The following is a 13,027-nucleotide window of genomic DNA, read 5'->3' on the forward strand; positions in this document are numbered from 1 at the left end:
ACTTAACAGAACAAATCACAGCTTTGGGGAGAGACCGATGCAGATTCTGCTGTGATAGAGGTTCTTTCCTAAGCTCATGAGGATCACAGGTTCAAGGACTCTATCAGCCTCAACATTTTTATCAGCCTAACTAAGAATCATCCATAAATTAATCAAAGGCAAAGAGCCAAGAAGTTAATGAAAAGAGATTTCTGATGACATTGTTAAAATGCCCGGATTCAATAATTCTTAAACATAACAACATCTGATATTAACAAGTGGTGGCAAGAATACACAGAAGAACTGTACAAAAATGATCTTCATAACCCAGATAATCATGATGCTGTGATCACTCACCTAGAGCCAGACATCCTGGAATGTAAAGTCAACTGGGCCTTAACAAGCATCACTACAAACAAAGCTAGTGGAGGTGATGGATTTCCAGTAGAACTATTTCAAATCCTAAAAGATGATATGCTGTGAAAGTGCTGCACTCAATATGCCAGCAAATTTGGAAAAGTCAGCAGTGGCCACAGGACTGGAAAAGGTCAGTTTTCATTCCAGTCCCAAAGAAAGGCAATGCCAAAGAATGCTCAAACTACTGCACAATTGCACTCATCTCACACGCTAGTAAAGTGACGCTTAAAATTCTCCAAGCCAGGCTTCAGCAATACAAGAACCATGAACTTTCAGATGTTCAAGCTGGTTTTAGAAAAGGCAGAGGAACCAGAGATCAAAGTGCCAACATCTGCTGGATCATCAAAAAAGCAAGAGAGTTCCAGAAAAACATCCATTTCTGCTTTATTGACTATGCTAAAGCCTTTGACTGTGTGGATCACAATAAACTGTGGAAAATTCTCCAAGAGATGGGAATACCAGACCACCTGACCTGCCTCTTGAGAAACCTGTATGCAGATCAGGAAGCAACAGTTAGAACTGGACATGGAACAATGGACTGGTTCCAAATAAGAAAAGGAGTACATCAAGGCTGTATATTGTCACCCTGCTTATTTAACTTCTATGCAGAGTACATCATGAGAAATGCTGGGCTGGAGGAAGCACAAGCTGGAATCAAGATTGCCAGGAGAAATATCAATAACCTCAGATATCCAGATGACACCACCCTTATGGCAGAAAGTGAAGAAGAACTAAAGAGCCTCTTGATGAAAGTTAGAGAGGAGAGTGAAAAAGTTGGCTTAAAGCTCAACATTCAGAAAACGAAGATCATGGCATCCGGTCCCATCACTTCATGGCAAATAGATGGGGAAACGGAAACAGTGAGAGACTTTATTTTGGGGGGAAGCAGAATCACTGCAGATGGAGACTGCAGCCATGAAATTAAAAGATGCTTACTCCTTGGAAGGAAAGTTATGACCAACCTAGATAGCATATTCAAAAGCAGAGACATTACTTTGCCAACAAAGGTCCATCTAGTCAAGGCTATGGTTCTTCCAGTGGTCATGTATGGATGTGAGAGTTGGATTATAAAGAAAGCTGAGAGCCAAACAACTGATGCTTTTGAACTGTGGTGTTGGAGAAGACTCTTAAGAGTCCCTTGGACTGTAAGGAGTTCCAACTAGTCCATCCAAAAGGAGATCAGTCTTGGGTGTTCATTGGAAGGACTGATATTGAAGCTGAAACTCCAATACTTTGGCCACCTGATGCGAAGAGCTGATTCATTTGAAAAGACCCTCATGCTAAGAAAGATTGAGGGCAGGAGGAGAAGGGCATGACAGAGGATGAGATTGTCGGAGAGCATCACTGACTCAATGAACATGAGTTTGGGTGGACTCCAGGAGGTGGTGATGGACAGGGAGGCCTGGTGTGCTGCAGCTCACAGAGTGCAAAGAGTTGGAAATGACTGAGCAACTGAACTGAACTGAAAAACATCTCACACTTTCCAGTTATTCAGTCAACAAATTTATTGCTTAAGATGACTTGAGTTATGTTTCTACATATAAAATGGAGACATTGATGTTAATACTCAAATATTACTGCCCTAACTTATTTATTTGCTATTTCTCCTTTGTGTCTTCATGCATGCATGCTTAAGTCACTTCAGTTGTGTTTGACTGTTTGCAACACTAGGGCTATAGCCCACCAAGCTCCTCTGTCCATGGGATTCTCCAGGCAAGAATACTGGAGTGTGTTGCCATGCCCTCCTCCAGAGGATCTTCCGGACCCAGGAGTCAAACCAGTGTCTCCTGAAGTTCCTGCATTGCAGGCGGAATCTTTACTGCTGAGCCATGGGGGAAGCCTCTTTTGTGTCTTACTGACATAATATCCCTATCACTCAGAACACAGAGCCCGGAACATTACTTGGAGTTTACAAATAACTTTGGAATGAGTGCTCTAGCCAAGTATATTGATCAAATATGATAGTGTTTAAGAATATTGGCTCTAGAATCTGATTTCCTGGGAAACATATCCTTGGATTGACCATGATCAATATCTTCATCTTTAAAGTGAGGATCATGGAAATAACAACCCCTAAAGGGGATTATAAAAATTAACTGAGTTAATGAAAGTATAGAGTTAACACACTGCCTAGCACAGAGAAAGCATTCGATACATGTTAACAGTTGATGTTATTTTTGGCTGTTCAGTTATCAGTAATATCTGTCATATACATCCTGGAATGACACAGTACACCCATTCCATCCACAGAGTTAAGGTGGTTATTGTATATTACCCACATACTAACTTGCTTATAGAATGGGCCTGAGAGAAGCAAAACTGGAGAACTAGTCTAAAGCACTGAAAATACATGAAAAAGAAAAAAAAGAAAAGTGAAGTCGCTCAGTCGCGTCCAACTCTCTGCAACCCCATGGACACCAGGCTCCTCCGTCCACGGGATTTTCTAGGCAAGAGTACTGGAGTGGGTTGCCGTTTCCTTCTCCAGGGAACTTCCCGACCCAGGGATAGAACCCAGGTCTCCCACATTGTAGACAGACGCTTTCCATCTGAGCCACCACTTGATCTTAGCCAAAAGGCTGAGAAGCCAAGAAAATATATGAGGGCCTGATATAAAGATTAGCAAACCAAAGCCTGTGAGATTACAGCCAGATTTTTCTGAGCTTCATTTTTCCAGATTCACATTGAAGATTATTTTTCAGACATGCCAGCAGGTACCTGGCCAATGTTTTTTTACTACATTTTTAGAAGTTTGATTTGACATCATGTGGGTGAATCCAAACAATGAGCACCCATCAAAAAAGCATGATGAACAAGTAGACAGAAAATCAATAAGGATGTAGAGGACTTGAACAATTCCATCAGCTAAGTTGACCTAACTGGCATTTATAAAACACTTCAGCCAAAAGTGGGATAGACATTCTTTTGAAGTGCAAACAGTACGTTTACCAACAGAGACCAAATTCTAGGCCATGAGATAAGCCTCAACAAATTTAAGAAGATTCAAGTCATACAGAATATACTTCCCTGACCACAACAGAATTAAATAAGAAATGAAAACAGAAAATTTTCTGGAAAAATTCCAAACAACCCATGGATAAATTACTAAATCAAATGGGAAATAATACCATAAAGTGAATGAAAATGAAATCTCTATCTATCAAAAGCTGGAGAATGCCTTAAGCAGTACACTTTAAGAGGAAATTGATAAAATAAACACGTGAACTATGACAGATGAAAGGCCTGCAACTAATGAGCTCAGTTTACACCGTGAGAAACTAGAAAAAAGAACAAACTAAATCCAAAATATATAAAAGAAGGAAATAATTAGAAAGGAAATCTATGACATACAAAGTAAGACCAGAAATCAATTAAATAAAAAGTAGATTTTTTTTAGAATAAAATGTGTAAACTTCTAGCTAATCAGGAGAATAGACAAAAATTAACAATATCTGGAATAAAAGAGGTGATATTATATGCTATTAAAATAATAATAAAAGAATATAACATTTAAATCTTTATGCCAATAAAATAAATATATTAGGTACAATGAGCCAAAAAGTATCTTACTGAGAGAAAATTAAAAAGGCCCTAAATTAGTGGAAAAGTGTATGCTATTCATGGGTCACTCGATACTGCTACAGTGTCAATGCTCCCAAATTATTATATAAATACAGTGCAATCCCTGTAATTATAGCAGAATTTAAAAGAAATTTCAAAACATTCTAAAATTCATATAGAAATTCAAGAAATCAAGAATAACCAAAATAACTTTTAAAAAGAAGGATAAAATTGGAGGACTAACAATAATTTCACTGCTTATTAAAAACTACAGTCATCAAGATTATGTGGTGCTGGCACCAAGATAAATAAATATATCAATAGAACAAAATAAAGAGTCCAGAAAAAAGACCCACACATAGATAGCTCACTGATTTCAACAAATGTGAAAAGGCAATTCATTTCAAGAAATGATTCCTGAAAAAATGAATATCCATATTCAATAAAAAGAAAAACATTCAATTCAAATTTCATAGTATATTCAAAAATTGACTCGATTCAAAAATAGAATATAGATCTAAATATAAACTGAAAACTAAAAAACCTCTAAGAAAAAACAAAAGAATAGCCTTCATGGCCTTAACCATGACACCAAGAGCACTATCAATTAAAAAATATGGAAAAATGAACTTAAAATGAAAATAGTTTGCTTTTAGAAAGATACTGCTATGAAAATAAAGAGAAGGTCACAAATTAGGAAAACCATTATTTTATATCATGTATATGATAACCTATATTCAGAGTGTAAAGAATTCTCAAAACTCAATAATAAGAAAACAATCCAAGAGGAGAAGGAGACAGCAGAGAATGAGATGGTTGGATGGCATCACTGACTTGATGGACATGAGTTTGAGCAAGCTCTGGGAGTCAGTGATGGACAGGGAAGCCTGGTGTGCTGCTTTCCATGGGGTTGCAAAGAGCCAGACATGACTGAGTGACTGAACTGAACTGAACTGAATCCAATCTAAAAAAACAAAAATGAGCCAAGGATTTGAACTGACACTTCACCAAGGAAGATACATAAAAGAAAATATGCAAAGGAAAAAATGGTCAATATCATTAGTCATTCAGTTCATTAGTCATTAGGGGAATGTAAATTAATAATCACAATGAGATACCATTACAATATCTAAAATTAAACAAACTGATTATATCTAGTTTGTGTTGGTGAAGATGCGGGAAAAATTAGAACTCTGGTACACTTTTGATGAGAGTTTACCTTGATACAGTGGTTCAACTACTTTGGAAAATAGTTCAGCAGTATCATAAAACATTAAATATACCTGCTGCTGCTGCTGCTGCTAAGTCGCTTCAGTCATGTCCGACTCTGTGTGACCCCATAAATGGTAGCCCACCAGGCTCCCCCATCCCTGGGATTCTCTAGGCAAGAATACTGGAGTGGGTTCCCATTTCCTTCTCCAATGCATGAAAGTGAAAAGTCAAAGTGAAGTCGCTCAGTCGTGTCCAACTCCTAGCAACCCCATGGACTGCAGCCTACCAGGTTCCTCCATCCATGGGATTTTCCAGGCAAGAGTACTGGAATGGGGTGCCATTGCCTTCTCCATTATTCATCTAAATATTGCTGGTAATCACCCAAGAGAGGCAAAATGCACACATACAAAGACCTGAAAAAATATTCACAGTAGCTTTATTTGTAACAGCTCCAAGCTAGAAAAATCCAAATATCCCCATGAATGAACGAATTATATTACATCCATATATTCTACAACATGAATTGTACCTCAAAATCATGATATTCGGTGAAAGAAAGGCAGACAAGAAAAGAGTGTATACTGTGTAATTCTATTTATACAAAACTCTAGAAAATACAAATTAATCTACAGTGAAAACTTGATCAATGGAAGAGTGAGGAGGGATGAGAGGAGGAATTACAAAGAAGCATGAGGAAACTTTTGATGAATGAGTCCATTAACTTGATTGTGGTGATATTTTCACTGTGTATACATATGTTAAAACATATAAATTGTACCTTTTAAGCATTATAGTTTATTGCATGTTAATTATTTCTCAATACACTTATTACAAAGAAAATGTTTTCCTTGAGAAGTCTTCATGGAAAATGGATAGATCCTATCATCAATTAAAAGCACAGTAAGGACAGCATTTTCAGTGATACTTAAGCATAATGACACAGGACTAGAATGAAGACAACCCCTCTCAATGATGAAAAGCTAAAAGCCTTTCCTCTCAGATCATGAATAAGACAAGGATGCCCACTCTTGCCATTTCTACTCAACGTGGTACTGGGAGTCTAAGTCATAGCAACTAGATGAGAAAAAAATTAAATAGATAAAAGCCTTAAACTAGAAAGGAAGAAGTAAAATTATCTCTGTCTATAGATGGCATGATATTCTATATTGAATACCCTAAAGACTTCACACACAAAAAAATGGTTCCAACTAATGAATTAATTCACTGGAATTGCAGGATACAAAGTCAATATATAGAAATTAGCTGTTTTCCTAAACACTAACAATGAACTATCTGAAAGAGAAATTAAGAAAGCAATCCCATTTAGAATAGCATCAAAACCAATAAAATACTTATAAATAAACTGAACCAAGGAAGTAAAAGATTATACACTGAGAACTATGAGATATTGGTGAAAATAACTGAAGAAGACACAAATAAATGGAAAAGATATCCTGTGATCTTAGACTGAAAAAGTAATGCTGTGAAAATCTCCATACTACTGAAAATGATCTACAAATACAATCCCTATTAAAATTCCATTTTTCACAGAACTAGACAAAAATTATCCTAAAATTCGTATGGAGTCATAAAAGACCCCAAATGGCAAAAGTTAACCTGAGAAAGAAGAACAAACTTGGAAGCATTGTCATTCCTGATTTTGAGCCATATACAAAGCCACAGTAATCAAAGCAGCATGGTACTGGCAACAGGTACATGGAACCAGTGGAGCAGAAGATTCCAGATATGAGTCATAAATATGTGATGAACTGATTCTTGACAAGAGCACTAAGAACACACAAAGGAGAAAGATTAATAACTTCCATGAATGATGTTGGTAAAACTGGACAGCTAGATGCATAAGAAGGAAACTGGACTCTTCTCTTACACCACTCAAAAAAATGAATTTGAAATGGGTCACAAACTTAAATGTAAGATGAGAAACCATAAAACTCCTAGAAGAAAATATAGGGGAAAAGATGCTTGACATTGGTCTTACATGCTTGCTGTGTCACTTCAGTCATGTTTGACTCTTTGAGACCTATGGACTGTAGCCTACCAGGCTCCTCTGTCCATGGAATTCTCCAGGCAAGAATACTGGAGTGAGTTGCCATGCCCTCCTCCAGGGGATCTTCCTCACCCAGGTGTCAGAGCCACGTTTCTTGTCTCCTGAATTGGCTGGCATATTCTTCACCACTAGCACCACCCAGGAAGCCCAATACTGGTCTAAGCAATGATTAATCAGATAAGAGACTAAGAGCACAGCCAATAAAATCAAAGTAAACAAACTGAACTACATCAAACCAAAGAGCTTTGGCACAGCAAAGCAAATAATCAATAAATTGAAAAGACAACCTGAAAAATGAGAGAAAACATTAGCAAATCGCATATCTGATAAGGGGTTAATATCCAAATTACATGTAAAAAACTCATACAACTCAACTGCAAAAATAATAATAATAATAGAATTTTTAAATGGGCAAAGGACCTGAATAGACGTTTTTCCAAGACATACAAATGTCCATTAGTTATATGAAAAAATGCTCTACATCATTAATTATCACCAAAATACAAATCAAAACCACAAGATATCACTTCATACCTGTGATGGCTATCATCAAAAGAGCAAAAGATAACACATGCTAACAAGGATGTGAAGAAAAGAGAATGCTTATGTAGTGTTAGTGGGAATGTAAATTGGTACAGCTATTGCAGAAAACACTATGGAGGTTCCTAAAGATATCAGAAATCAGACAACCATATAATCTTGCAATCCCACTCCTATATATTCAAAGGAATTTAAACCAGTATCTTCAGGAGATATCTGCACACCCATGTTCCTTTGTTCCTTTCAGCATGTTCTATAATAACCAAGATATAAAAATAATCTAAATGTCTTTCAACAGATGAATGGGTTAAGAAAATATGATATATATATAATTGAATTTTATTCAGTAATAAAAAGAAGGCAATCCTACCATTTTTGACAACATGGATTAACCTGAAGGTCATTATGCTAAGTAAAATAAATCAGAGAAAGACAAATATTAATACATATGTTATGTGTTAAGTATATATAAAATCTAAAAAAAAAAAAAACCAATTTCATAGAAACAGAGAATAGAATGGTGGTTTCCAAGGGCTACGGGAAAGGGTAAATTGGGCGATATAAGTCAAACTACAAATTTTCACTTATAAGAAGAATAAATTCTAATACTCTAATGTATAGCACTGTGACCACAGTTAATAATACAATGTTATATACTTGGAAGTTGCAGAGATAGATCTTAAGCATCCTCACTTCCTACTCCCCAAAAATGTTAGGTGAGGTGACATATGTGTTAATTATCTTGATCTTGGTAATCACTTCACAATGTATATGTATATCAAGGCATCACACTGTCTACTTTAATTATACACAATTATATTTATCAGCTATTTCTCAAAAATAATTAAAAATAAAGATACATGGCTAGAGGCAAATAAGCCAGTGTCCTTTCTGATGATGGTCCTGAGGATCTTGGCTCAGGTTGCTCTTGATCACATTTGTAAATTGATAAGCCTTTGCACCAAATGTAGAGAGGGTAAAATAATAATCATTGTGAATTCCTTCTTTCCTACTGTTTTGAGTCTTAGCCTTCTTGATTAAATTCAAAATTACTCAAATATATGAAATCTGGAATAAATGTTAACTTACATGTAAAAAGCACATCTATTAACATATTTAATCAAAATAATATTTTCCTAATATTATCATACAGAATTTAAATTGGTATTTACAAATAGTCTTTTGGAATTGGTAGTTAGGTGGGAAAAAACTAGACATGTCTCCAAATTTGTCTCAAGCTAAGTTAATGAATTTTCTGCATTATATTTTAGGAATCAACATAGCTGAATGATCCAAATTTCCAAAATCTAGCCCAAAATATCATATGTAAAAATTTATATATACTTTATTTATTTAATTTGTAAAATATATACATTAACACTACATACTTTAAATATGGTTATACACTTTCAATTATTTTTATAAAGCATCAAAAATATCCTTTTTGAGCCAATGCAATGATCAGTGACTTCAAAAACATATTTTTTAACACAATTGGCATCTTTACATATTATAGCAAACAATATTAACTAATAATCATTGATACAGTCATTTCCTGGGTGTAAACCCAAATATCCAAATTAGTGCACCAAAGAATTCTGGTGAATCATTATTTGATCTCTAGTCATAAAGAGAATAACTTGTTTTTCAGAAAGAATATTAGCAACTTATTTTCAAACTTAAACATTATTAAATCAATAAAGTATACAGAAATCCCAATAAATGCAATCCAATCTACACCAAAGACAAAGTAAAATTTAAAATTATTTTAACAAGTATTAAATGGCTGTTAAGTTTTTAACGGGCTTCCCTTGTAACTCAGCTGGTAAAGAATCCACCTGCAAAGTGGGAGACTTGGGTTCAATCCCTGGGTTGGGAAGATCCCCTGGAGAAGAAAAAGGCTACTTACTCCAGTATTCTGGCCTGGAGAATTCCATGGACTGTATAATCCTTTGGATCACAGAGTCAGACACAACTGAGTGACTTTCATTTCCACTTCAAGTGTTTAACACTGAGATATAGGTGCTTATGTTAAAATTAGAAAAACTAAAGGATAGAGATATAAGGAAAAATCCTAATACAAGTAACAATGGAAAAAAATTCATAATATATCTTATTTCTACAGATGTCTAGTCATTGGTCCAAAATCTTTGCCATTCAAAGTCTATTCTTTAAGATTTCATTTATTATTATCTATTTATTATTTATTATTATCCAGGAAACATGGTTAATTCCCCAAATCATCCTTAAATAATGTTTATAAAATACATATGTCATCTCACTGCCTATACCCATTTGTAGCAGCCAATCAAAAAGTATTAGGGGCACAGGTGGGAAATAATTTGTCACTACATAGGTCAGCTGTCTTATTAATAACAATAAAACCTGACATTTACATAATGCCATCTGTACAGCCGCTTCATATCAAGACTTCAAACATTTATCTCATTAGTACTTCCAATATTTCTATGCATTATTTGGCAAATATTTTACTGGTTTATAAAGCAAAACCCTAATTCATAAAATGACATGAATCTAGTGATTATATTTTCTCACAATCCATTTCTATCTGCCAAGAAGAAGAGAAAAATATATATCTAGCATGAAAGAATTTGGCCAGGAGAGTGAAATACCCAATTGGCAATTGGGTCTTATCTATTCCCACCTTTTTATATGCGATCCAGTCAAACACCCTGTCAATATCTGTTGCCCGTAGCACTTCCTGTGATACTGGATGAGAACTGGCCAAGCCGTCAAGCAGCATCACTTCATGTAGAACATCCGTCAGAAACCTCTGTTTTTCCTGCAATACAGTAGGTGGAACAACATCACAGGTGATTCATGGTTATGACAGAATATGGGTGACAACATGAACTGAATCTTCAGTGTGTTGCTGAATTGATGATGCTCATCAGCCTACTAGATGAGACTTAGCTATGAAGAGAAACCAGTAAATAAAATGCCTCTTAAGTCACTCTAAAATAAAAGTGGCTGATTTGAGCACAACATGAAACAAAACCAATGAGCTACAAGAGGCCCTAAATAGAAACAATGGACTCTGTTTTAACAGTGGTTAAAGCAAATTTGGAGAGTGGGCACATAAATGAAACTGACCCAGCTTGCTTATGGGCTTCCCTGTGGCTCAGATGGTAAAGAATTGGACCACAATGAGGGAGACCTGGATTCAACCCCTGGGTTGGGAAGATCCCCTGGAGGAGGGCAAGGCAACCCACTCCAGTATTCTTGCCTGGAGAATCCCCGTGGACAGAGCACACACAGCATGTTTATATGTTCTGCAGGGTCAAATCTAAAATTCTAGTCCCAAATAACCTTTCTAAAATTAATTCAATACAAGAATAATAACTAAATCTCAGAATTCCAATACTATGTGTTATTTCTAGTCCATTCAACAACCATTCTCTTTCTGTTCCTACCTCCACTCTCTGTCTCACTTATTCTATCTCTAATACACACATGCATATACACTTATTTTCTAAAAGAACTTCAGGAGACCACCACAAATAATGAGCCATTATTGACCACAAACTGTAATATCTCTGGATGTGATATGTGAATTCAGAAAGTAGAGAGCAATAGGTATTAAAAATTCATTATGCCCCAATGTTCATCGCAGCACTGTTTACAATAACCAGGACATGGAAGCAACCTAGATGTCCATCAGCAGATGAATGGATAAGAACGCTGTGGTACATATACACAATGGAGTATTACTCAGCCATTAAAAAGAATACATTTGAATTAGTTCTAATGAGGTGGATGAAACTGGAGCTGATCATACAGAGTGAAGTAAGCCAGAAAGAAAAACACCAATACAGTATACTAATGCATATATATGGAATTTAGAAAGATGGTAATGATAACCCTGTATGCGAGACAGCAAAAGAGACACAGATGTATAGAACAGTCTTTTGGACTCTGTGGGAGAGGGAGAGGGTGGGATGACTTGGGAGAATGACATTGAAATATGTATAATATCATGTAAGAAATGAATCACCAGTCTAGATTTGATGCAGGAGACAGGATGCTTGGGGCTGGTGCACTGGGATGACCCAGAGAGATGGTGTGGGGAGGGATGTGGGAGGGGGGGTTCAGGATTGGGAACAGGTGTACATCCATGGTAGATTCATGTTGATGTATGGCAAAACCAATACAGTATTGTAAAGTAAAGTAAAATAAAAAATAAAAAAAGAAAGTAAAAAAAAAATCATTACCATAAAACTTGTGAAAGTAGACAAAATCGTGTCTTGTTGAGATATCAGTATTTGCTTTAATAAAAGCTGACTGGCTATGTTAGAAATAAACTGTAAAAAAAAAAAAAAAGAAGTGCTTCTCTGTTGTTTTTGCTTTAAGAAGTCTGCTTTAAAGAAACAGCTTGGGTTCTGTTAACAAAAATGCTGGCAGTTATCAGTCCACCGAGCCTACTGCCTTCATTGAGGGAGGAGGAGAGAAAAAAGAAGTTGCAAGAGATAACGAGAGCTAAATAGCCCCTGGATAGTTGGGACCTGAGGAGTATCATTACAGAGATTAAAGACTGCAGTGCTTTAATTGCTCTAGCTAATTCTGAACTCATTCCTGGAGCCTCCAAATTTTGGGCCAGCAGATAAATTGCTTCATTTCTGAGTGAGCTGTAATTTCAAGCTGAGACTACACCAATTCTGGATTTTAAAAATTGGAAATGGAGAATAAATATACTAAGAAAAGAATCGTTAACTAAGCATATGTGTTAATAAGCATAAGCATATTAATTTAAATCTGGCTTTAAAAACAATAATCAATCATTTGCTCAATAATTTAGCATGTTTAATCAATTTAACTAGTCATCCAAGTATCACTATAAGGTTTATTTTCTAATAGCTTATTTTTATAGCCTGTGGACTTTATATTTAATTTATTTGGTCCTTATTTTTCATCTAAGAATTTCACATCAAAAAGGGCTGTGTTACAGTGACTGAACCAAAAGTCACTCTGAGTCCCAGAAGAATATTTCAGACCCTAAGAGACTACAATAAAAAATACAAACTTATAATGAATTAAGTGATAAGTATTACACAAAAAAATACTGTATTTCTTCTAACTGAGTTCCTAATTCAAGATGAACTGAGGAAAGAGAAATTGGACAGTATGATTTAAAAATTTGAATTAAAAAACTGGCATTTACATTGCCCATTTTAAGTCCACAAAAAGCAAAGACAAGATCTCAGACAAATGGCCTAGATTTAGAGGATAAGAGAA

At 35.6% G+C, this 13,027-nt stretch overlaps 1 protein-coding gene across 1 annotated transcript in view; it reads right to left on the reverse strand.

Moving 5' to 3' along the window:
• TRHDE (thyrotropin releasing hormone degrading enzyme) overlaps positions 1-13,027 on the reverse strand; it is a 456,456-nt gene that overhangs the window by 172,638 nt on the left and 270,791 nt on the right. The window contains exon 6 of the mRNA XM_040233874.1: positions 10,440-10,577. Coding sequence (XP_040089808.1) covers positions 10,440-10,577 — 138 coding nt within the window. The remainder of the gene's footprint in view (positions 1-10,439; positions 10,578-13,027) is intronic.

This window comes from Oryx dammah, unplaced genomic scaffold (assembly GCF_014754425.2).
Source record: "Oryx dammah isolate SB20612 unplaced genomic scaffold, SCBI_Odam_1.1 HiC_scaffold_29, whole genome shotgun sequence".
In the NCBI taxonomy this organism is placed as follows: domain Eukaryota; kingdom Metazoa; phylum Chordata; class Mammalia; order Artiodactyla; family Bovidae; genus Oryx; species Oryx dammah.